This window comes from Hyaena hyaena, unplaced genomic scaffold, assembly GCF_003009895.1.
Source record: "Hyaena hyaena isolate Hyena2069 unplaced genomic scaffold, ASM300989v1 scaffold_277, whole genome shotgun sequence".
In the NCBI taxonomy this organism is placed as follows: Eukaryota; Metazoa; Chordata; class Mammalia; order Carnivora; family Hyaenidae; genus Hyaena; species Hyaena hyaena.
In genome coordinates, this window is record NW_024080905.1 from 1,155,113 (window position 1) to 1,181,630 (window position 26,518).

The 26,518-nt window shown below is 45.0% G+C and overlaps 1 protein-coding gene and 1 long non-coding RNA gene across 3 annotated transcripts in view; one reads left to right on the forward strand and one right to left on the reverse strand.

The window, feature by feature from the left end:
- The window catches only part of ST8SIA6 (ST8 alpha-N-acetyl-neuraminide alpha-2,8-sialyltransferase 6), a 148,274-nt gene that overhangs the window by 37,754 nt on the left and 84,002 nt on the right, over nucleotides 1-26,518 (forward strand). The window contains exon 3 of the mRNA XM_039245887.1: nucleotides 25,248-25,337. Within this exon, the coding sequence (XP_039101818.1) occupies nucleotides 25,248-25,337 (90 nt within the window). The remainder of the gene's footprint in view (nucleotides 1-25,247; nucleotides 25,338-26,518) is intronic.
- LOC120240980 lies at nucleotides 13,090-19,908 on the reverse strand. Of its 2 annotated transcripts, XR_005530795.1 has the most exons (5): nucleotides 19,732-19,908; nucleotides 15,943-16,019; nucleotides 15,010-15,211; nucleotides 14,044-14,246; nucleotides 13,090-13,358 (listed from the first exon to the last, which is right to left on the reverse strand). It is a non-coding gene; the product is annotated as an uncharacterized LOC120240980 (long non-coding RNA). The 2 variants fall into 2 exon arrangements; XR_005530796.1 differs by lacking the exon at nucleotides 15,010-15,211.

Sequence of the window (26,518 nt, forward strand, 5' to 3'; positions counted from 1 at the left end):
ACTCACAGCCTCGGAAGAGGACACTGCCTGCCATGGGGACTGTACGGAGATTGCTCTCAGGAGCAGGACCCAGGACCAGGGGAGGCTTTGTAGTATCAAGGGCCGGGGCGGGGGGGGGAGGGGGCATTGGTTCTTGCAGAAGGATGTGATCTCTTAGAGTGATTCTGTGGGCAGGGGGAGACTGAAGCCCACCACTAAGGGATAGACAGGCACTGTGCCTGGTCCGAGGGCAAGTGAGGGACCTGATCCGTGGGAGCAGAGTGGAGAGAGGAGCTTGTGGTTAGGCCATTCAACGCCCTCCTGGTTTTCCCCAGATGTCAACAATGCTATTTTGGAGTGGTGATGGGGGATTTGGAGCCGACGGCCAAGAAATAATTCTTTCAGACGTCTTTGGTGCAAAAAGGTGATTTTATTAAAGCTCGGGGTCAGGACCCCTGGGCAGAAAGAGCTGTATGGGGGTGTGAGGCGTGACTGATTATAATCTTGAGAGCTGGCAGGGGTGGGGGTGGGTAAGGAAAAAGGGAAGTTTCCCAAAGGACTTTCGTATGTTAAAGAGGACTCATAAGATATCCCAGACCTTGGCCTTGTCGAACTAGCTAGTTTTCCCTCTAGCAAAGTATTAACATTACGACAGTAGGCGGCTCCTGGAGGAAAGTTCTGCTCTGTTTTTGCCTCAAGTATTTGTCAACGGGGCTGCAGGTTATAAAGAAATTTAATGGTATGTGCATTTCCTTCTTGCCTGTGCTCCCCACATCACTGTGGAGAGGAGGGTGATGTCAGGGCTCCAGGAAACTGAGTCTGGGTTTCTGGAAGGTAGGCTGTTGATAAGATTGCCTTTTTCTTGGAATTCCCTAAAATATTTGTAAACTCACGCAGACTCACATCCTGCATGACCGTGATCTCTATCAGTTAACCTTTGGTTCTGTTTTCTTTCCTTTGTTCCTTCGAGGCCAGGAGTGCCTGAGGAATGGACAGGAGTCCCCCCTGGGGGGAGGAGCATTGTTAGGCTGTGCTTTGCCCCCAGCTTGCCTTTGGATCCCTCATCATCAAGACCCACTTAAAATAGACCCTTAATTTGGGGCCTGATGCCACAGTATCTCTTTCCCTTCCCATCCCCACTGAGGCCCTCTTTCAACATGCTTTTCACAGTTGAATTTTTGCCTCGGGGTCTGCTTCTGGGGGAACCCGAAGTAAGGCCACCAACCAGCATCATGTGGTCACTCATGCAAGCCGGTCTTGCTAGCAGAGCGATTCCGTGCAGCTCAGTCTAACTTCCGTGGTTTCTGAAAGTCATTCTGTTTTCATTCCTAAGTTGTTCCTCCAGTTTTGAATCTCAAATAACTGGTGGCAAGGTGTGGCAGTTCTTCAGATCACCACACTGGTCTTGTCATATATTCTTTCTTTCTAAAAGAAAAATGGGGGGAAATATCAATGTTTGATGGATACAAAGCTATAAGTAAAAAAAAAATGGAGATATTAAAATAACTATGAATAAATGGAATGAGAGGGGATGTCTTAAGATTTGTTGAAATGGCTAACAAAATATTTCATGAAAATTTAATTCTTTCTCTGCTGTAATTGGCAATAAGGTCAAAATCTTAAGTCCATTAATAGATGACAGGCTTTATACATATACACCATGGCGGGGGGAGCGGTCAGGGCTGGAATATAGTGTCTGTCACAGTGACAGGCAGAAGCAGAGCTTGGGAATGAATAATGCTATCAAAGTTGTTAAAGGTAAGATATCAGTGTCAAGTGTGATGTCAGGGGCAATGGAGGGAACTTTACTCCAAAGCAAGAAGCTGGAAGGTGTGAGAACCACCAGAGCTGGGCCACAGAATCCAATGTGAGGGCACCTGGGTGGCTCAGTTGGTTAAGCGTCGACTTCAGCTCAGGTTCATGATCTCGTGGTTTGTGTGTTCAAGCCCCACATCAGGCTGTGTGCTGACAGCTCAGAGCCTGGAGCCTGCTTTGGATTCTGTGTCTCTCTTTCTGTCTGCCCCTCCCTCTGCTCACACTGTGACTCTCTCTCTCTCTCTCTGCCTCTCTCAAAAATAAATACACATTAAAAAAAAAAAAAAGAATCCAATGGAAAGATGTTAGATCTCTGTTCTTGATGTTGGATAATTTTTTAATAACTGGAGCATGGTGCTAGTTAATTAATACCTATGATTATAATCTAATACTCCATTAATGTCTATGATTTCTGCTTATCTCTAAAGGGCTTGGTGTAGAATATATAGTGTTGTTCCGAAGATGGTCTCGGAAAAAGATGTAAAATTTCCCTTAAGATTATTGCTTATGTATTCCGGGACTCATCACAGGTACCTAAATGCACCTAAACAAGTGACCTATTTTGGTGTGCACGTAACAAAGAGGTAGGAGGAATGTGTCCTTTTCCTGTAAATGTCACATTGTTCTAGGGATGCTGTCTGCTATTGTATTCTCATCAGACTGTTAGCAGCAGAGAGAGTCAGAGAGTCTAGAGATAGGCAAGTAATAACCAAAAAGAGGCTGGAAAATGGAGAAAATCGTTGATGTGTCAAGACTATCGTTTATTCATTTAACAGGTATACTTGGAACGCCTGTAATGTATCAACACTAGGTATTCAGGGAACAGTCACGGGGTCTGGCCGTCTACTTGGGGTCCAGAAACATTAATCTCAGAACCCAGCAACATCATGTCATATGAAGGAAAAGAAATAGGGTGCTGTGGAAACATATAACAAGGGGAGCCACTCTGGAAGATTTGAAAAACTTTTCCCTGGGGAGACTGTTATTAGAATTTGGAAAACAGGAACAAGAGGTTGTAAATTCAGTAAATCCCGCAAGCTTCCGCCTACTTGTTTTGATACAGTGGGAATTTTAGGATGGCTGTTGCTTCTGGTGCCATTTCAATATTTCTATCTAATTACTTGCTAATTTGGCTGCATAATATATCAGACACATTTTTTTTTTTTTTTTTTTTTTGGTTTCTAGACACTCTCTGAGTGTCTTGTTGGCTCCCGTACTGCCAAATGAATGGCAACAGTATTCTATTAAGAATTGCTTCCGTGCACATTTATTTCCTATTGCATTGAAAGGGATTTTTCATCATTTTCCAGTCGACTGAATTCAAAGTGAAATTAACACTGTCCATCATCCTGTCTGGTCCATATTGTTCAACAATTTCTAATGTTTTCTCTTGTTCCTGTCTCTGGGTCTTAGCACACTTCACATTGTCCATTTAATTTTTTTGAAAATTTTATTTTTTTATTTAAAAAAGTTTTTTTAATGTTTTATTTATTTCTGAGAGAGAGAAGCAGCGTGAGCACGAGAGGGTCAGAGAGAGAGGGAGATATAGCATCAGAAGTAAGCTCCAGGCTCTGAACTAGCTGTCAGCAAAGAGCCCGACGTGGGGCTTGAACCCACGAACTATGAGATTATGACCTGAGCCATAGTCAGACACTTAACCAACTGAGCCACCCATGTGCCCCAATTTTTTTGAAAATTTTAGCTAAATTCAGTGAACTTTAAATGGTGTGGTGTCTGCTAAGCCCAGGCATTTTCAGATGATTTTTAAGTACCACTGACTGTAAAGACATAGATGCAGCACCGCTGTTAGAGTAAGAGAAGATAAATCGTTGCCCCCGAGAGTCAGTAAAATAGTTTTTTTACAGTCCATTTCACTAAGTGTTTAGAATGTGTATTACCTGATTAATCAATGTGTCGAGAGCCATAACGACATCAATGTATTTTCACTTGAGCCGGGGGATGGCAGTAAGGGAGGAATGGAATTATTGACGGTTGTGCTCGCCTTAGAGTAGTACGTTATCTGCTGTTAATGGTGAAAGTGGCTGCTGGCTACCATTTGGTAAAGAGGAGATCAGTATTGTAGGCAGACACAAAGTGATATCTAAATTTTGTTTTTCTGATCTTCGTAATTGCTTCTGACTGGCTAAATTCTGGCCCATTAAAAACAAAAACAAAAACAAACCTCTTGATGACTACTTGCGGGGAGTTCCTTTAGGCAAAATGATAACCCAGAGCACAAATTGGAGGTTAAAAATGGTAATTCGGGGATCCTGGGTGGCTCAGTCGGTTGAGCGTCCAACTTCAGCTCAGGTAATGATCTCACGGTGTGTGAGTTTGAGCCCTGCATCAGGCTCTGTGCTGACAGCTCAGAGCCTGGAGCCTGCTTCAGATTCTAGGTCTGAATCTGCACCCTCTTTCTCTGCACCCCCCAGCACATGCTCTGTCTCTGCCTCTCAAAAATGAATACATGTTAAAAAAAGAAAATAAATGATAATTCACAAAAGTTTCAGAATAGTTGACCATTTCAAACATAAGCTTTCTTCCAAGGTTTTTTGTTTTTGTTTTTTAATACTTTAGGGGTTATACCTATGGAAAATATCCCAGAAAGGAAATAAAATTCAGTTTATGACTTGTTTTAACTTAGTAGTCGTCTTTTTGATTCTTGGATCTTGCTCATTCAAGCCTAGTTAACTGGACAGTTTATATATCTGCTTTTTTTTTTTGCAGACTAATTATGGGCACAGATGAACTTAAAGCACATACTTAGTAATTTCTACCATATTAAGGATTGTTAGACATTGGAGGCTCCGAAAAGTAGACTCGGATGGAGATTTGTGTGCGGGGAGTTTGTTCGGAAGGGCTCTCAGGAATCATGCCGCTGAAGGGCTGAGGAAGCAGAATTGAGCCGTGGGAGGATTTGAACCCTGATGCACTTGTCACGGAGGCCTTGACCACAGGGATTGGGAAGCTGGCTCCTCTAATTGAGGTGAAGGGCAGGGCACTGATCTGTCATAGGAGGCATCTGCCTTTTGGGGCATGTGACCTTGGAGGGGACAGATCCTTCCCCTGAGTGGTGTTCCTGGGGAAGGATCCAGGTGGGCCCTCAGAAGACAGCAGTCCCAGCAGCTGGAACGGTGGACATCCTGGTCCCGACGGAAGGCTTGTGTGGCATTCCATAGCGTCCTCTACACATGAGAGCACTAATTTCACAGCACTTAAATATGGAGGCACTTAAATTGGTTCCAAGAGGTAACCGTCAGTGCGTGTCCTCGGGATGATCCTCAGAGAGAGTTCTGGGGGATGATCGCAAGTGGCGCGAATATTCACAATGACTTCACCATCAAAGAAAACTCGGCTCTCTCTTTCCCAAGGCATTTCAGTGACTTCTCGGTCACTGAGATAGCATTTAAAGAAAATGATCCATACCATAGTTACCATTTCACAACCTCATTCCTCTCTGTTTAGGGAACACAGGTGTCCAGTTAAGGGTTGCCATGTGGGAAAGCCACTAAAAAATTCTGATGACTGAAATGCAAATGAAGAAAGTTGGGAGGTGCCCTTAGACCGCGGATGACTGCATGACCTCGGAGCCAGGAAAAGTGGGTGGAAAGATGAAGTAAGGGCGTCCCGCAAAGATGCGCCTCAGGGGTGGAGGGGTCATGAGAAGCCTGGAGGATGGTGACTTCTGATGACCTCTGGTGTGTTTCCATAGCCATGTTTTCAGAGAGAATGAGAAAAGGGTGTACTCTGTGCTTGAGGCCGATGGGATCCTGTTCCCTGAAACTGGGGAAATCAGAACTGCCCCATTCCACTCTCATTTCCAGCTTCTTTCAAGAGCAATGAACTTCCAGTAAGGCGGCAGCTCACAGTAAAGAAGAATGGGAACCCCAGACAGGTGGAGAGCTGGTCAGAGATCACCCTGTCACATTAAATAATCCCCTTCTGAAGATGTAGACAGATCATCTTCCAGGAACTAAGTGCTCTTTACTCATGGAATTGGATACCCACTACTGGTAATGTTTTAGGAATCACAGAGGAGTGGTGATCAAAAACAAAAAATGGAACCGATGCTATTTCGATATTTGGAAGAGCCAGAAAGATACTTTGGAGACCATGAATTGGAGAGCTTGACTTAAATTATGGTGAGCATTTAGACAGGACGTAACAAAAGGAGGCCATGTTGTTGATTAGGAACAGGGTACGTGCAGTGAACCTCATTTCTCGTTTTGGAAGGATGAAGGTGGCCTCGGCATAGAAACTCGGGCCCTGTAGGCAAAAGCCCTGGCTTCCTCATTTGGCCACTGTTAACTGAATGACTGCGGTCATTTCACATGATTGTTCAGAGCTTTATTTTCTTCCCTTTGGAAATCATGGGCCCACGTAGTTCAACTCCAAGCTGGTATTTGAAGAACAGTTCAACATGAAAAAAAAAATGCATTCTTATTTTCCTTCCTCTTGAAATACATAAAAAGGGATCTGATTCAGAAGCCTCAGCTCTGCTGTTTGTCTTCTGTTGACTCTTCTCAGGTTTTTGTTTCCCACCCCCTCCAGAGAGTCAGATTTGACGAGTGGGGAAAGAACTCTCTCGCTTACATCTAGACCACGTGCATTTTTTTCCCTTCCCATTGCTTCCCCCCTACCTCTTCACTCAGACCTCTATTCTTTATTATTTTTGACTGACAGCTGATTTCTCCCAAGTTTTTCCCTTCCTAAGCCTTTCAGGTTCTATCTTCCTCTATTAATTCTCTGTCAACTCTCTGATTCTGATGTACAAAGAGCCGAGGACCGGGCTGGCTGAGAGAGCTCTCCTTAGGAGAGAAATGGGGTGGGGACACACGTGGAAGATGGAGGAAGGCAATTATGGGCTTCCTTTGGCGTCCTGGAGGAGGGAGAGAGTGTGTGACCAATTTCATTCTTGCAGTGAGTTTCATTGTATGCCAGCTGTGTGCTTGGTGCTGAAGCTAGAGCATGAAGCGTAGCACGGGAGACCAGAGCCCTCCACTCTTGGAGTTCACGGAGATCAGCAGTCTGAAGGAAATAGAAAGTCGAAGCTGGGGAGGGGTGAGGGTCGCTGCCTTAGACAAGGAGTAGGAAAAATCACTTTGAGGGGCTGACATTTGAGCGAAGACCTGAATGACGGGAAAGAATTTTCAAGGCAGAGGGAGCAGCAGTTACAGAGACCCTGACCTTGACATGTGTGAGAAGCAGAAAGAATGGAGCGTAGAGAGTAGGGCTGGGGAGGTGAGGGAGATGCGGGACAGAGTAGGAGGAGAGGCCCGGTCAGTTAGATCACGTGGGACGCAAGCCTTGGTGATGATTCTGAGTTTCGTTCTAATGGTAAGTGACCTCACGGAGGGGTTTTGTGTAAGAGAAAGACAAAATATATGATTTATGTTTGCGAAAGATTCTTCTGGTCGCCGCATAGAGACTGGATGGCAGTGGGGCAGGAGTGGAAGCGGAAAGACTAGATAGGAGGCTGCGTGCAGTCCAGGGGAGAGATGAGGTGCCTCGGGCTAGAGTGACAGACGTAGAGATAAAGAGAAGTGGATGGATTTGAGGCCGAATTGCCAAAAGACTGGGTGTAGAAGATAAGACAAGGGGAGACGTCAAGGATGATTAAAGTTTTGGTTTGGGCAGTTCATTGCCATCCACTGAGATGGGAAAGTCAGGAAAAGGGAGAAGGAAGTCAAGGGTTATGTTTTGGAGATGCTGCATTTGACAAGGATGTTAGACATCCAAGAGGAACGGTCACATAGGCGCTTGGACTGTATAAATGAGTCTGGAGCCCAGGGGGAGGTCAGAGGTGCACATATAAATTTCGGTGTCACCGCCAGAGAGACAGGGAAAGCTGGGAAACAGGGTTAAAATCACTTAGCTTTAGAAATAGCTGGGCAAGAGAGGATCATGGCACATGATACAGGAGCAAGTTCTAGGGCATTCCAAGATTTGAGGGTTCGAAAGAGAAGCAAGCAGAAAGACCCAGGAGAGTGTGACATCATGGCTCCAGTGAGAGGAGAGTTTTCAGGGAAGGGAGTGGGCAACTGAACAAGTGTGTGAAATAAGAAGTTTCCGTTGAGGGGCGCCTGGGTGGCTTAGTCGGTTAAGCGTCTGACTTTCGCTTAGGTCATGATCTCACGGTTCGTGGGTTCGAGCCCCGCGTCGGGCTCTGTGCTGACTGCCAGCTCAGAGCCTGGAGCCAATTTCAGAGTCTGTATCTCCCTCTCTCTCTGACCCTCCCCTGCTCACGCTGTCTCTCTCTCTCTCCTAGAAAAAAAAAAGTTTCCGTTGAATCTGGAGCATGTTGGGATGTTGTGGTGCCTTTGAGATAAGCAGTTTTATTTTGTTGATTTATTCATTTTTAAATTTTTTTATTGTGTTTATTTTGAGAGAGAGAGTGTGAGTGGGAGAGGGGCAGAGAGAGCCTGACGTGGGGCTTGAACCCACGAGTGTGAGATCATGACCTGAGCCAAAGTCGGACACTTAACCGACTGAGCCACCCAGACTCCCGAGATAAGCAGTATTAGCCAGATTTGAGTGGTTTTGATGAGTGAAAAAACTGTTGAGGAGGGGGAGGCAGTGATTTAGACAGTGCTTGGGGGAAGGAAGTGTTTTAAAGGGGGGCAGAGAAGGCAGCTGGGCGATGGAGAGGGATTGTGAGGCCTGGAGGAGCATATTGGAATGCTTGCAAGAATGACCCAGGAAGAGGGCTGGATGCTGGTTGTGTACTAGAAAGAGGAGATGAGTGGGTCAGTGATGTTCTTTTCTTTTTTTTCTTTTTTTTTGTTTTTTTGTTTACTTAGAACAAGAAGGGCAGAGAGAGAGAGAGAGAGAGAGAAGCCCAAGCAGGGTCTGCACTGTCAGTGCAGAGCTCAACGCGGGGCTCAAACTCAGGAACTGTGAGATCATGACCTGAGCCAAAATCAAGAGTTGGATGCCTAACTGACTAAGTCACCCAGGCGCCCCATCAATGATATTCTTAAGCAGGTGGTAAGGGCTGGGGATCCAGAGCAAGTGGGGGCTGTTGGCTTTTGATAGGAGCAGAGACATTCTTCTGTTGTAACTCATGGTAAGCATAAAAGACGGTCTCGGTTAGGGACAGACTTGTGTCTTCGCCAAAGTTGACTCGCTGACGCCCTAACACCCAACATGCGAGTATTTAGAGCGGCAGTTAAGGTTAAATGAGGTAAATGGCGGTGCTCTCATCCAATAGGACTGCTGTCCTTAGACAAAGAAAAAGAGACACCAGAGAACTCTCTCTCTGCATGTGCGCACACAGAGATAAGGCCATGCGAAGACACAGTGAGAATGTGACCATCTGCGGGCATGGAAGAGAGCTCACCAGAAACCAAGCCTGATGGTTTGATCTTGGACTTTTAGCTTCTAGAACTGTGAGAAAATAAATGCCTGTCGTTGAAGCCACCCAGTCCGAGGTATTTTGTGATGGCCGGGCAGACAAGCCCAGGCAGACAAGCAGAGGCACACAAGCTGAGAGGTTTTAGATCTAGCCAGAGGTGTGTGAAAGCATTGTCCTCTGTGGGCTTCTGTTTCTTCACTGATGTGTGAGGTGAGGCCATCGGCTGGGGTGACTGTAGAGATGGGGGCTGGGGAGGTGGGAACAGACAAGAAATGAACTAATGATTTTAAAAGAGATTGAAGTTTCTCAGGGAAACAGTAGGGCCTGCCAGGAATCAATCTGAAGTTTGCAGAGCCAAATGTGAAGTGCAGTCATTCACTGGAATTGTGTGCTCTTTTCTCCAGCAAGATTTGGCTGGTCGGGGAGAGGCCCAGATGGCAGAGAGTGGGGTATATTCAGAGTTCTGAATTTTCCAGGCGAGGGCAATGGAAAGAGAGAGGCAAGGGAATTCAGAATGTTTTGGGGGGCATGAGTTGGGCAGGGAGAGAAATGAAGGTGGGTGTGTGTATAGGAGAAAAGTTTCCATACAATGAAAGAAGGGTTGTAAGGAAGATACTAGGTAAGTGAGTAGAACATATTAAGATTAGCAGCAATAAATTAGATTTGGTATAGGAGAGTGGTGATAGAAATACTCACTTCACAGGATTATTCCGAGTATTAAGTGAAAATGCTTGGTAAATGGTAAATTGAGGTATCGGGTTGGTCAACTAAAATAATACAGTGGATATACTATATCTCGATTTCCTTAAGGCCCCACAGTCTAGCTCTCACACCAGTGAACAAAATCATCATATGTAAATGATAGCTCCTGAACTTAAGTTTATGAATGAGTGAATCATTGAATCCAAAAGTATTGGTTCTCCTTAGTTTTAGCCTTGTGGCCAGCCCCCTCGGCAAAATGGCCCATTTCAAACAACCCCTTAAGTGAGAAGTCTCAGAGTGAGGCATTGGACAAGGAAGGCTTCTGGTGTTTTCCAGATGCAGCAGCAGTGACTAGATGGAAAAGATGTCAAAGAACCACAATTTTTACTTCACAAATCTCAAGCACAAAGTTAGAGGTACTCTGAAGAAATACATACAGTCTGTACTTCTTGTGTTCAGAACTGCTCAGGCAGAATCAGAATGTGATAAGACTTGTAAATCCCAAATTACATTCAATTGTGTCTAATAAAGAGATTTTAAAACTTGAGAAAATATATGTTATTACTGGGAAAGAAATACAGGAGTTGAGAAAAAAAGATAATAAGCAGTTGAATTAGATGGAATCATTCATTGCCTAGGGAAAAACCCATAGCTGTAATAAAAGCAATCATTCTGAATATTGTATTTCTTGAATTTTAAAAAAATGCATTCAGTGGATAGAATAGATAGAACAGATTCCATTTTTTATAGAATTGAAAAAAGAGGTATGTTAGATAACAAAACGCTAGCACTGCATGTGCCTTTATCTGAACTTCTCCTCGATTCTGTTATGTTAATCTGCATGTACATAGATTACACACTGATTCCTGGGAAGTTCTTATAGACAAAGTATCAAAAAGGCCTGTGTATTGGGAACATGCAGTTTCGAACTGATGCAGCCATTTTGGTAGAGCTGTGGATGGAGCCCTGAGGCTCACATTGGGGATTCATAGCACATTGGTCCCCCCTCAGGGTCATCCCTGTGTGTGTGGCCTTGTCAGACACTGGACGTGGGAATGGGGGCTCCCATGGTATGGCTTGAGCTCCATCTTTGTCCAACACTGGGGGCTGCTTCAGAGTCTCAACCCCTACTTTAGAACCTTTGATTGGATTACTAATTTCCCTGAGCCAGAGGCTCAAAGTGATCGCAGTACTCAGCCGAGACCAGAGAGGGGCTCTCTTTGCAAATGGGGTTGGGCTTAGGGACAGAAGAAAACATCCTTAAAAGCATTTTTTAAACACAAATACGTTTACTCTGAAGTGCAGTACGTCAAAAACTCATTAGAACTCATTACTGTGTATGATCCTATTCATAGAGTCTAGTTTTCCAGACGAGTAGAAAATGGGACTAAGACCTAGTCAACAAGCAAGAGGAGATGGCCTCCAGAGAGAAGCTGAGCCCAGGGAGAGAGGTCCTGTCACAAATGGAGACAGAGCCCGTGAGGTCGGCCAGGCCCAAGTGCAAGACAGCAAAGCGAAAAGTCAACATCCACTCCCTCCCAGAATCCATACCCAGACACGGGAGCTCTGATTGAACTAGATTCAGATTATTCCAGATTTTAAGTGAGATAACAGCAGGACATTTGATCAGGCGGCAGATTGTGAATGTCAGATAGGAGATTAATAGATTTTAATGTAATCAGAAGCTGAGGTTTGTTGAGTAGGGTTATTGCTCTGAAGTTGCATGGAAGGAGACGTGATCGACTGCACTGCGCAGAACCCAACAGCACATTCCAGTAATTGTGTTCCATCTTTTCAGGGATTATTATGTTGTGCTGTTTCCTTGTTGAATTTCATCTGTAATTATACCGCTCCATTTTGAGATGGATAGGTCTCTTAGGATACTCTCCTAACGCTTCCTAATTACGGTTTACCTAAGCTCAGTAAATTCAGTTAGCCAATATTCTTACGCTTTCATTCAGTATTAATAAGAACAATTGGACACCATCATTTTCAATACAGTAAAGTCTCAAATAAAATGAACAGATACTAGGTTCTTCTGGGTAATTAAATCTTATAATTACCTGGGGGTGAACCAGGATATCCTTTTGGTTCTAATTCTTCCTGTTAATTTTTTTTTCCTAGAATTTTCTCTTACTTTTCTCTCTGAATGGGTCCAGAATCCATTTTTATTCCCCATCCATGAGTTATAGTCTTACGGTACCTCAGTTTTAGTTATCATTTACCCATTCATGCATTTGTTCTGATTTATTAAAAGGGGCCCCTGAGAGATGAAGACACAGTCATGTCAAAGGCAGATGTAGAAACATATTAATGGTGAATCAAGGGCAAATTCCAGAAGTTACTTTTTGAACTAATTCTAGTTTATCGTTTTTCATCATCGTCTTACAACACACGAGTCACACAAAAATTCTTGATTGATAGGGAGGTTCTGTGTACTTCCTGCTAAACTGAATGAAGTAATTTCAGGATTTTGAAAATCATCATTATTCTGTGACAGAATAATGTACCCTTTGCCTCATTTCACATTTAGAAAATTGCCGCAGTAAGATGAAGTATTCTATTGGCTACTTTTATTTTCTTATGACACATCCTTATTGCCATTTCATTTCATATCTAAGATACTCCCAAATGTTTGGACATGATTTCTAGAAGATGTATTTTGCACTGATTTTTGTTATGGTGACACTAACCTTAATTCCACAAGTAAACTCACATAACTTTTATAAGATATATCACCATCTACTACTTTTTTTTTTTTTTACTGTATTTATTTTGAGAGAGACAGAGACAGCCTAAGTAGGGGAGGGGCAGAGAGAGAGGGAGACAGGGAGAGAATCCTAACCACGCTCCGTGCTGCGAGTGCAGATCCAGATGTGGGGCTTGAACCCAGGAAGCTGCGAGATCATGACCTGAGTCAAAACCAAGAGTCAGATGGGGCGCCTGGGTGGCTTAGTCGGTTGAGCGTCCGACTTTCGCTCAGGTCATGATCTCGCGGTTCGTGGGTTCGGGCCCCGCGTCGGGCTCTGTGCTGACTGCCAGCTCAGAGCCTGGAGCCTGTTTCAGTCTGTGACTCCCTCTCTCTCTGACCCTTCCCTGCTCACGCTGTCTCTCTCTCTCCTAGAAATAAATAAAAATATTTAAAAAAAAAAAAAAAAAAACCAAGAGTCAGACGCTTAGCCGATTGAGCCACCCAGGTGCCCCACCATCCACTATTTTTGAATGTTAAACCAGTAAAATTGGCTTTTGCTCCCTGCTCAGATGTGTTTAGTGCCTAGCTTTTGGGGTGTTTATGCTCTCATAGCATATTTTTTCCCTGGAGCTTCAAGCTTGTTTAGGCAGCTCCTCCACAGTGGTCCCCAGTCCCCACAGCCGTTTGTATTGAGTAAATTCCTCCTTGCTCGTATGATCAAAAGCCTTTGCACCAGCTTTGTTCATTTTGTTTTTTTAAAGAAGAATCCATGAAATCGTCTTCATGAGGTTCCCAGTGTTTGAGTCTTATGCTTCCCTGAAAATGAATATGAAATATGATTTTATAAAAGTGAGCCATGGACCTATAGGTTATAAGGCAGATTTTACTCTTTCATGACTGAGATTATTTTAAAACCGTAGTTATGGTTTAATTATTTACATAGTTTTTAATTCTTTTTTTTAACATTTCTTTTTTTTTTTTTTTTTGAGAGAGAGAGAGACAGAGTGCAAGCAGGGGAGGGGCAGAGAGAGAGGGGGACACAGAATCTGAAGTCCCAGATTCTGGGACTCCAGGCTCCAGGCTCCAAGCTGTCAGCACAGAGCCCAGCATGGGGTTCGAACTCACGAACCACGCGAGATCATTACCTGAGCTGAAATCGGACACTTAACTGACTGAGCCACTCAGTCAGTTTGTTAAATGGTTAAATGTCATCTGGTGACCCTGGGCTACCTCAAAGACCACTAGAGGCTCAGCATGGAATGTAGATAAAAGTTATTTTCCCATTAAAATTTTTATCTTACTATTCACTTCTCCAAGTTTTATTGAGGAAATATTTAGTTGACAGAGAAATTTGTTTATTTTTCAGTTGAGATGAGGAGCTTTGATTGAGATTGCATAGCTAATATGGACACTTAAGCATGGATTTTAAATGCCATTTTAGAGACATTTGCAACTCATGTCCATTGGCCTTTTCTCAGAAAAGGCCATATGCTTCACCTACCATCCAGTTTGCTGGAATGGTCCCCATCGGAGGGTTGCGTTTGATGGTCAGATGGAGCTGCATGGAGGTATTAGTTGAGTGGTCTCTCTAGCAGAGCTCCCGGGAGGCTGAGGGCTATGTCTTGATTGAGGAAAACACTTACGTTAAATATTCTCAGTACCATACATCTCCTCTTACAGTATTTCCTTTGTTGAGCTCTTCATCTGAAAATTTAAAACAGCAACAAACTCTTGTTAGTGACACGGTCACGTGGCTCATTTTACTCTTGTAATTTTTCAAATTATTTCATCATTTTCCCCCACGAATGCATCTGGCTCTAAGACTGTCCTACGTTTTTTGAAAGTCTTATTCTAGGCTATTTTTGAAAGTCTATTCTAGAAAACGATCAGGGTAGAAGAACTTGATCATTGATTAAGATTAAGACTTTGTTGGGGCACCTGGGTGGCTCAGTCAGTTAAGTGCCTGACTTCAGCTCGGGTCATGATCTCACGGTTTGTGGGTTCAAGCGCCACATCAGGCTCTGTGCTGACAACTCAGAGTGTGGAGCCTGCTTTGGATTCTGTGTCTCCCTCTCTTTCTGCCATTCCCCGCTTTCCTTCTCTCTCTCATAAATAGTTAAATACGTTAAAAAACAATTGAAAAAAGAGTCTTAAAAAATTAAGACTTTGTCACTCAAAATGTGATGCTCAGTTCAGTAGGATTGGCATCCCCTGGGGGCTTGGTAGAAATGCAGAATATCGGGGGGTGGGGCTGGGTGGCTCAGCATTAAGCATCCGGCTGTTCAGGTCATGATCTCACGGTTTGTGGGATCAAGCCCCAAATTGGGCTCCTCACTGACAGCACAGAACCTGCTTGGGATTCTCTCTCTCCCTCTCTCTCTGCCCCTTTCACCCCCATGCTCTCTCTCAAAATAAACACACTTAAAAAAAGAGAAAGAAATGCAAGCTATTAGGCCCAATCCCAGACCTCCTGACTCAGAATCTGCATTTTAGTTAATCTCCCAGGTGATTCCTAGGCACATTGCAGTTTGAGGAGTGTTACTGTAAGGGGCACCCTCAAAACTGACAGCCCCCGGAGCGCTTCTGCTGAGTCCTGCTTAAGTGAGCTCTCAGTTCCAGCCACTGTGCTGAGTGCGTTCCTGCGTTGTCTCTTACAAACTGCATCAAATCTGTCAAAGAGATAATATTATCCCCATTTTGCACTCGAAGCTGAAAGTACAGAGGGGTTAAATAACTTTCTTGGGGGCTAAGCATCTAGCGTGCAGTGGCTCAGAACCATGGTCGGTTTGCCGCCGGAGTTTATCTTCTTGGTCAGGGTGATCTCTTTATTCAATTCCATAATATCTTCAACACTCTCAGTCAGAGCATTAGAATATAATTTTGTCAAAAAGGTAAAATCATGCCTTTCATATAGATAGGACAACAAACACCTTTGAGAGACTTCGTTGAACTCATCCGTAAAGAGACTGGTAAGGTGTTACAACCAGTTCAAAGGAACAGACAGATTTATAGATCAAGAATATTGAGATGAATGTTCAAAGGGAGGCAAACCTAATTTTCCCGGTGTGGGGGAGAGTTGTCTCTCCACTGGACATAATTCATTTGTATGCTCATCGACAGGAATTATTTTGCGTTGCTGTCAGCCAGCTGCAATTTATAGAATTGCAAAATAGCTCTGTTAAAGAAAAAATTATTCATGATGCTTGTTAAAGCGGTAAAGCAGACTATTCAGTTCCGCCAGTTAGGTATGGGGGTCCCTGCTGTGGGGTGTTTAGGGGAGACAGATTGGGCTCAACCCAGAGGTCAATAGGAGAATGGGGGATTTATAAGGAGCCCATGGGGTCAGGGATAAGTGGATGAAAACTTACTAGGAGGAGGCATCAGGGTAAGGGGTACTCACGTTAGTGCTTCCTGTCTGCCCAGTAGGACTCACACCTGCGCACCTGCGCCCAGCCTGCCTCTTCCCTTCAGGGCAAGCTGTGGGGCGAAAGGGGTGAAATTTACCAGAAGTGCAAGTCTATGAGACTCATTACTATGGATCTTTCCTTCCACGTTACAGTGATGAGCAGTGATACCGTAAATGGTCAAGGGAAAATTCAGTGCTTCGTTGGTTAAGTTTGCATTGTTCGGATCACGCACCTCTGAGTTATCTGGTCCTGATCCTTCAGGAGCAGTTTAACAACTCCGGAAGTTGTAGTTAACTCAGCAGCAGGCATATGATGTCCTGCCTGGTAGAGGTCCAGTGGGTTTCCCCACCCCTCTCCACCAGTTTTGCCCTTATTTGCACATTCGTCTCACTATTCCTGGTCTATAGATGTGTCCATACTGTGGATTCTCCTTTGAACCGAACCTCTCCTTATGAATAGAATAAAATCTTTTACACGTGTTCATTTTATATCTGTATGAGATTTATGATTTTGGATTTTTGAAAGCTATCTTTCAACAGTGGTAGGGGGCCCAAATACATTATGGCTACTGATTTAGTGGGAGAGAGCTACCCAATTAATCTCTGTCAAGGGTAACCAAAGACAGGCAAACATTAAGGTGAAACCAAGTTAGCAAGAGGTTGTTTTTTTTTTTTTTTTTTTTTTTTTTTTTTTTTTTTTTTTTTTTTTTTTTTTTTTTTTTTTTTTTTTTTGCAGAGACGTCTGTGATTTCAGTTGGCTTCAGTGTTCATGTGTAAAAGAGTGAAGCTCTGTGTGGTCGTTTTATTTATTTTTTATTTTATTTTATTTCTTTAATGTTTTATTTCTAGGAGAGAGAGAGAGAGCGTGAGCAGGGGAGGGTCAGAGAGAGAGGGAGTCACAGACTGAAACAGGCTCCAGGCTCTGAGCTGGCAGTCAGCACAGAGCCCGACGCGGGGCTCGAACCCACGAACCGCGAGATCATGACCTAAGCGAAAGTTGGACGCTTAACCGACTAAGCCACCCAGGCGCCCCTGTGTGGTCGTTTTAAATGCACTTATGTTGTTTTGAATTAAATGACATCCGTCAAAACACAGATTCATGGTTCCTTGAAATTAATATGACTACAGAAAATAGCCAGCACTCATTCTGCAAAGTCAGCATGATAAGTGTGCGTTTACCTGTCCATCCTCCTCACCAGACTCTTGGCTCCAAGGCAGCAAGGACGCGGTCCTGTCCACTGTCATATCTCCAATAGCCACTGTTCCCAGTGGCCCAGGCTATGGGCTCCATTGATCCATGGTGAACGGGTGAATAAAGAGGCAGCCCAGGGTCTGCCCCTCATCTCTGCAAGGCACCAAGCCTTGGTTTTGTCAGTTCCTTTGTGTGATTGGTATTTAAAGGTAGACTTGTGTTAACCAAACTGCTAGAATAGGAATAGAATAGAATAGAATAGAATAGAATAGAATAGAATAGAATAGAATAGAATAATCAAGGTATGCATTGGACTTGGTACTTGGCCTTTATCTCTCAGGGAAACCAAGGTGAGGGGGTCACATTATAATTAGAACCTTTTTTTTATTTTTAACAAATAGTTTATTGTCAAGTTGGTTTCCATATAATACCCAGTGCTCATCCCCACAAGTGCTTGATGACAATGAAGTCAGGGCACAGATGGTGACCGTCACCTCTTATATGTCTTTGGGGGGGGCGGGGAGGTTCCACTGGTGGTCAGGAGGTGCTCCTGGCTTATCAGCTCCTCTTCCTAGAAGCTGGGAGCATGAGAAGTAAATGGAAAACTTTCCATTTGTGGGGCTCTTTCCATTTTAGGCTGCATTCTCCTTCTGTTAAAACATTCTTTCTTCAGAGAGAGTAAAATTGATCAGGTTTTAAGGTTTTCATTTAGACGCACCCTCCAGTTTTGTCCCCTTTCTGTCCACTATACATAGAATTTGCATGTTCCCGAAATTCCTTAGTCACCTACAGGCAGATTATTCCTTGGGATGTTTTACTTGTCAGGGAGACAATGTCATAATGGCATTAATTGCAAGTCATGCTCAGAAGGTGATGTAAACTCTGTGTTTTCAAGATCCCAGTGGGGGGCGCCTGGGTGGCTCAGTCAGTTAATCGTCTGACTTCGGCCCAGGTCATGATCTCACAGTTTGTGGGTTCGAGCCCCACATTGGGCTCTGTGCTGAAAGCTCAGAGCCTGGAGCCTGCTTCAGATTCTGTGTCTCCCTCTCTCTCTGACCCTCCCCTGCTCATGCTGTCTCTCTCTCTCTCTCTCTCTCTCTCAGAAATAAATTAAAAAAAAAATAAAAGAACCCAGTGTATGCCCACCGAGTACCGGTGATATTATTTTGTAGGGATTGAATCACTTCTTTTTTTTTTTTAAGAGATTTTTTTTTTGCATCATCAGAAGCTTAATTTTTATCCCCTGGCAGGAGCTGTGTGGTCCTTAAGCTTCCTACTATTCTGTGAAATTTTGCCAGGTGGTTTTGTAAGGTGATCACTCTCAACTCAAGGCTGACTTAAAAGACAAAATTTCTGAAAGGCACCTCAGCTGCACAGATAGTGCTGGCGGACATGCTTGTTTTTGTGTATGTTTCCACCTCCAATTCTTATTAAAGAGTTTTTTTCCCCTGACACACTGAAGTGATTGAAGATGTGCCTGAAGTCTGGGTTGCCAGAACCAAACAAATTCCCTAATTAAATAATAAAAGCCGTCAGAATCCATAATGTGAGATTTGCATGGAATGGAGAATTTATGCCATTTAGTAGTTGGCAAACTGTCAGCCAAAGATGAGCCCGGCGTCTTCGGGGCCTCATCCTAGGTGGCTCTGTGCGTCTAGTCAAGGAGTGTGGAGCATGTCCTGAGGGGAATGGAGGGGGTTCCCGGATGGACTTTGCACAGGGAAGTGACAGGATCAAGTGTGTATGCGCAACAGCCCCCCAGGGGCGGTGAGGATGGAGCAGAGGGGAAGCGAGGTTGGTTGAGATGTTTGGAGAAAACAGGTGGGCTGAAAGACAGGGCGATCCGGAGGGAGTCCTGGGGAAAGCTGTCAGTGAAGACCAGCCAGTTATATAAAAGTAACAGTCAGAACAAGAAGAACCCCGAAGAACAGGGAGAAAGGACTGTGACAGGAGCCGAGTGCGGGGGGGGTGGGGGTGGGGGTGGGGGTGGGGGGGTTTGCAGTTCAGATCGTGGGATGTAAAGTCAGACTAAAATAACCCCGGCTCTGGTGGTGCTTTCCCAGGGTGGTTTCATGGATTTGTGGGAAAAGAAAAGTGAACGAAGTGGGGTGCAATTTGAAGGAGAGGCAAGGCAGTAGGTGAAGAATAGCAGAATGCGTTTGGTTTGGTTTTGACCTTGAGATGGTGGAGAGCTGAGCCTGAGGAAGAGGAGGGGGCAGTGGGAGGGAAAGGGTGAAGGTTCAGTGGAGAGCAAACTGAAGGAGGTGGGTCCCGATCTCAGGGGAGACGGGGAGGGATGGGATGGCAGGTGGATTACCCTTTTGTGGAACAGAAAGACTTTTTCTTCTAAGAAGGGGAATAAGGATGTCTGATCCCTAAAGATCAGTTGACACATGGCAGTGACATTTTTCTCCGAGGTAGGACTCATGACTAAGGGAGAAGGTCGGAGGGCAGAGAACCGTGAATGGGTAGGTGGCCATTGAGGAGAATGGGAAGAGAAGATAGCTGGTGACATGTAACAGAATCATCAAGGTGGACAAAAGGCCGAACGAATCAGACACTACACATTCATCAAGGCACCAATCACGTACCTGTATGATTTTTCTCCCTGCAGTCCTCAGGGGTCAGGTGCAGCCGTGTAGCACGCCAGGGGCTGTCTTCCTCCATTACTGCAGCTTTGCAGGGCGGAAGTGGCAGAGTGCTAAGGGAGCAGGTAACTGAGAGTGCTGTAAAGATGCCACCAATGTCAAAAATGAGCAGGTAGGCAGTCTTGCACGGTGGCTCATGAGCAGAGATTGTGATCTCACAATGGGGGTGATTAAAGAGGCATTGGTGGGGTTGTTAGAACCATCTCTGCCCTCTGGTCTGGGAGGCTGCAAGCGCTGACTTGGTCCAAGTTCTAGTGCATCTCTAAGAGGATGGTCCATGTCTCTTCTGTGACTTGTCTTGGGGGCAAGCTGTGTCGCTCAGGAGATCCTATGTCGCCTCATCCCGTCTTTACCTAATTATGGTAAGAAGGATGTTAGAAGAGCCTTCACCAGAAAATTGAAATAAAATTGAAATTTAAAAACAAGTCTCAGAGTCGACAGAAATAGAATTCTTTTTTTTTTTTTTTAATTATTTCTAGGAGAGAGAGAGAGAGACAGCGTGAGCAGGGGAGGGTCAGAGAGAGAGGGAGTCACAGACTGAAGCAGGCTCCAGGCTCTGAGCTGGCAGTCAGCACAGAGCCCGACGCGGGGCTCGAACCCACGAACCGCGAAATCATGACCCAAGCGAAAGTCGGACGCTTAACCGACTAAGCCACCCAGGTACCCCCAGAAATAGAATTCTTATTGGGAGCCCGAGAAAAGCCTGGCTTTGGTTTTTGGAGCTTATCTGGCAGCCCTCTGACTCCTGTGCTTTTTCCCTCCCTAGACTCAAATGCTCAGACTACAAACTGGAGTTTGGTTTAGGGGGCCCCCTTCCATTGATGTCCCGGACTTCTGCCCGCATGGGAGCGCCCCCACAGCAGCCTGTGATGTGCTTCACCTCTGTAGCTTCCTTTTTCCAGTTCTCCTTGACAGCTGCTACTTCCAGATGGGCCGTTGAGCCTGATCCCCGGGAATCCCTTCTGGGTTACATATCAGCCCCACTTGTCTTGTGGCGATGCTTGTTCCACCAGGTTGGCGGTGACTCCGGGTCTTTAGAATTCCCACTTATACCTTGATCACCTTTTCTCTTTTGACTTGTCTGAGAGATATCCCCAAATCCAGAAGTTAGAGAGGACTCAGAGGTTTATGGTGGCGCTGGGGGCCAGCTTCTCAGATACGGCCTGTCTACAGGTCATGTCCTCTCTCAGATCAGAACTGCGAAGGTTTCTTCTTTTCCTCTTCCAAGAGCAAGTAACTCCTTCGTGGTTCTTCTAAGGAGCTCAGATGCAAGGCACATCTAACTCTTACTTATTCGGCCAGTCTGACGGGCTAGCCTAACCAGATGATCGCACCTTCTCCCCGAAAGACCTAATGCTCACCACGTCTCCCAGGGGTCCTGATGTCTCTTAGGGTCTCAGGTGTTCAAGCATTTCAAAACGTGGCTGTTCTATTGTTAATTTGTGTTTCTATCTTGAATAACAAACACAGTTGAAAATACCATGAACGACGAGACTTCTCTAGAGGGCAGCAAAAGGGCTATACCAGTCAGATGGCTCAGCTAGACAAATGTGTGAAGGTTACAGATTCTGCCCGCGAGTATCTTAATATCTTCCTAGGCAGGTTTTAAGGACGTTAGATGAAAAGGAAGAAAACTTTTGAAGTCTCTGAATGAGAGGGGGACAGGAAAAAAACAGAGCAAAGAGAACTCCAGGGACTTCCCTTTCTGTTCCTCTCATGGTGAAGCAGCTTCTAGGAGCCAGAGAAGTTTCTGACCCCTGTGTTCATAACTGTGACTGGTTTGAGGAAGGAATACAATGATGCATTTAGGAGCATATGAAGCTGACTTGTATTTAGTGACTTCTGGGTGGGTTCAAACAAATTTTTTAATGTTTATTTTTGACAGTGAGACAGAGTGCGAGCAAGAGAGGGGCAGAGAGAGAGGGAGACACAGATCTAAAGCAGATTCTATGCTCTGGGTTGTCAGCACAGAGCCTGACATAAGGCTTGAACTCACAGACTGTGAGATCATGACCTGGGCTGCAGTCGGACGCTTAACTGACTGAGCCACCCAGAGGTCCCAACTTCTGTCTGTTTTTATACACACCCATGTAAGCCTTTGTCTTAGTCCATTGAGGCTGCTATAATGGAATACTATAGATTAAGTGGATTATAAGCAACCGAAATGCCTTTTTCTGTTTTGGAGACTGCAAGTCCAAGATTGTGGCACCTTCAGATCGGGGAGGGCTCATTTCCTGATAGACAGCCTTTCTGTCACTGTAACCTCACGTGGCAGAAGGGGACTGGGCATCTCAGGCTGATTTTATTTATTTTTATGTATTCTCTTTAATGGGAATTTGTACAAATTTTAATTAATTTTATTAATAGCTTATTTATTAATTTACATCCAAGTTAACTAGCACATAGTGCAACAATGATTTCAGGAGTAGATTCCTTAATGCCTCTCACCCATTTAGCCTACCCTCTCCCTCTAGTAACCCTCTGTCTGTTCTCTGTCTTTAAGAGTCTCTTATGTTTTATCCTCCTCCCTATTTAAAAAAATGTTTTTAAGGTTTTTTTTTATTTACTTTTGAAAGAGTCAGAGAGAGAGAGAGCGTGAGCAGGGGAGGGTCAGAGAGAGAGGGAGACACAGAATCCGAAGACAGGCTCCAGGCTCTGAGCTGTCAGCGCAGAACCTGCCCCCTCACTGTTTTTATATTATTTTTGCTTCCCTTCCCTTACGTTCATCTGTTTTGTATCTTAAATTGAGCATATGAGTGAAGTCATATGATATTTGCCTTTCTCTGACTAATGTCACTGAGCATAATACTCCCTAGTTCCATCCATGTAGTTGGGTATGGCAAGATTTCATTCATTTTGATTGCCAAGTAATACTCCATTGTATATATACACCACATCTTCTTTATACATTCATCTGTCGATGGACATTTGGGCTCTTTCCATACTTTGGCTATTGTCGATAGTGCTGCTATACACATTGGGGTGCATGTTCAGACTGATTTTATAAGGCCACTGATTGCATTCATGAAGCCCCCCCATGACTTTCCCCACCTGCCAAAGGGTCAGAATTTCTACATATGAATTCTTGGGGGACACAAACATTCCCTCTGTAGCATCCCTGTAACTACCTTATTGAGTAAAGCTTTCCAAAAAGGAAACCGTAAAGGATGGCCGTACCCAAACCGCAGACCATGTGTTTTTCCTCTGACTTCCTGCTCTCGTCTTCACTCTATACCAGATAATCTCATTTGCTTTCCGTGGGTCTGTTTGTGATTTCAGTTGGGCAGCGCTGTCCTGACTTTTTATTAACAAAGATCCTCTCCGATTTAAGGAACATTGGAGGATGCTCAACCCCATTGGTGCCTGCTGGTCACAGTTTCACAATTCAATATCGCAAAGCCATCATAATGCAGAGCACTGTTGGCTTGGTAATTCGCTTCATTAGTGGTGCTGCCTGAGTAAAAGACACAGCAAGTTCGAAATAAACAAATCCTTGGAAGGTACGATGATACACTTGGAAAGCACAGAAGGTCGGGCGTGGAGGCAGAGGAGGGAGGAGGAAGGCAGTGGGGGAGGGGAGGAAGAATCGGATCAGGATAAAGGGATCCTGCCAGCCTCTGTATGCTGTGTGGACAGTGTTTTTAGAAAGCGTTTCTGCACAGTATCAGAGAATTAATTATGAGGCTGCCTTGTGTGTCGTTAACCTCCACGCCTCCTGCTCCCCTCGCTTCCCATATGCAGTGTATTCTGAAGCCCTGTCCATCTCACCTGCAGATTAGATCCCAAGTCTGTCAGAGTATGACTCCCGCTTGCCATCTGGCCGGGCCGGGCTGGGCTAACGCGTGCACGTGCGGGGTGGGACTTGCCGGCGCTTTCTTCTCCTGCCACGGCAGCTGCGGAAGCGGGTTGTGGAAATGAAGGGGCCACGGATCCGGAGCCGTCTGGGTCCCGGCATCGCAGGGAGCACAGCTGCCCGGGGTAGCCGCCCACCCGGCGGGCATGCGAGCAAGCGAGGACAGACCTTGTTATGGGGAGCTGGGTGCGCTGTCATCACATCACAGTCCATGGTGTCCTGACTAGTGACACAAACCGACCTCCTCTCTCTCCTGACCTGCCCCCCTGTTCGGCAGCCATGCCACCCCTCATTTCATTTCTCAGCAAAGCAAAGCTCTTAAAACATACATGAGGGTCACCTTACTCTCCTGCGTCCCCTTGTCATTTGGATAGATTCTCTACACGGCTCTGCGGGCCTGCGTGCTCGGGCCGTGCTTGCTCCTCCAAACATCCTTTCCCCTTTCTGTCGTGAGCCCCACCTGCCTTCTTTCAGTTCCTCAAACACTCGGGGCTGCCCCCCTCCATTCTGGGGCCTTTGCACATGCTTTTTTCCTCCATCTGGAACCTTCCCTCCACTTCCCAAAGTTCACCCACAGCTCACGGCGATTATGCTGTGATCTCCATCCTAAGCACCACTGTCTCAGAGGCCCCGTCAGGATGGAGGGGCTCCCAGGTACACTCCACCATCGCACCCGCTGCGGTTTTAATGATCCCAATCACGGTTCCTCATTCTGTATTCGTGTGTGTCATTCTTTGTTTGATGAATATCTTTCTCCCTGACCTGATGGCACATCCCGCCAGGGAAAGGACCCGTGTCTGTTATATCTACCTAAGCATCCTGTGCGTTTCTCCAGTGCATACTGGGTTCTCAGCAGAAGTGTTCAGATGAATAAATAAATGTTTAATACTAAGTCAGAATCATATACGTGTTTTTGAAGTCTCAGGAAAGTGATAGTGGATATTGTTTTGAGGATTTACTGTGTCAGCAATGGTACCAAGGGCTTTCGGCTGTTTTCTGTGTCACGTATATATCACAATAATAGTATGGGGTCAGACTAGAGATATCCGGAGTGATTAAATAGCACAGGTGTGTCTTCAAGGCTCAAGAGGCCGCCCAACCCCATAATCCATTTCCTTCACTTGGTTTTTCATTTGGTTTCTTTCCAACTCCAGTTTTCCAAGTTCATGAAACTATAGCAACAGTATTATATCACAGTATTATAATAATCAAGGGCCAGATTTCCCTTACTTTCTTTTTAGAGAGACCTACTGATCTCTGGTGTCTGCATGCTTCCTGCCAGAGACGACGTCTTTGCAAAATGTTTACGTACTACACAGTCATTGAAACTAGTCGATAAGGTGTTGGTGGTAATTCCAAACCACAAAGTATGAAAACCTGAATGTATGAAGTCTTCCACAGAGAGTTCATTTCTATGTGACTTTATAGTGTGAGCTTTTTTTTTTTTTAATTTAGACTTGTCAGAGGTGAAGATACCAATTTCCTTTAATGGAATGAAAACCAACTTTATTTGGGCAAACGTTATCAATTAAATCTGAGTCTTGTTAACATCATCCTGTACCTCTCATTTTAAAGCAATCTTTTTAAAATCTCTTCCATGAAACAGCACATATCTGAATGAGAAGTTACTCCAGCTGGCGGAAACATGCAAAAGTCTGCAAGATGGCTTTGTGACTCTATCTAGCAAAGTAAAAAGGTAAGTTCTCCTTTTCACTTTTAATTTAACTGTAAAATCAGTGTTTCGCATTTGAAATATTTTACATCACCTTTGAAACCATTTGGAAAATAAGACTGTGTTTGTGCTCTGGGTTGACCTTGGCTTCTGAGAAGCTCGCTGTGGTAAAGAGGGTGAACAAGGGGTGGACAGTGCAGACCAGGGTCAGACCCTGGTAGTGGGGACTCGATGTACCTGTCCCTGGATCCACGTTTACTAAAAACTCCAGGTAATTTTACCGGCTAGACTTTTATAGGCCTTCATTCTTTTTTAGAAATCTGGAAACATTGGACCCTATCCCAGAAAAAGGCACATTTATCTGTACTGGATTGCTTATAATTCCAGAAGGGTAGCAGATTTACCCCTAGTTCTAGCTGTGGGTCACCTTCAACTCCCCCCACCCCCCACCTGCTTCCAATCCTGTATTTTATACCATCTTCTTCACACTTGGGAAGGGAGATCTAAAAGCTCTGAGCTTCACACACGGAAGAGCCCCTGGTGGCCTGAGCCTCTGATGGGGGGTGGTTTTGCTTTGACTGTACCTGGAAGGAGCAGAGTCTGACAGTGCCGGGTGGAGGCTGTGCCTTTGTGGGGGTCGGGGGGCCTGTGGTTGCCCCTGTAATCTTCCTCAAAGGAGCTCAGCTGGGTTGCATTTAGTATCAATGATCCTAAAGGGAACCCAGGATGTGAGGCAAGTCTTCCTGGGGAGTAGCACGTCGACTGTCCAACTCTTCGGGCAGAAAAGGGAGATGTTTCATAGCGTTAAGTGTTTGCGCTGGGTAAGGAATCCCACAGACCTCACTTGGAAACCTCAGCTACTATTCTGGGCCGGCAGTTCAGAGCCCGTGCAGAAGGATGGTCCCGGGGTGATGCTTGATGTCCCAAGCAACTCTGCTTTGTCTGAGCCTCTTGACCGCCTGGATCCTTGAACTTATTAGGGAGGCCTGATCCTGGGTAAGATCTCTGATTTGAGTTAATCTGGTGTGACCATCCAATCCTGTATGTTAGCTCAGTTGATTATGAAAGGCTAGTCCTAATAAAATCTTGGTTTTCTTTTCCTTAAATTCCACCTGACAGGCCCTGAGCTTCCTGGAGATATCCACCATGCCTTGTACCTCCCATCTGTCACACCTGATCTACTCCTCTCCCCAAGTTTAGTCTGG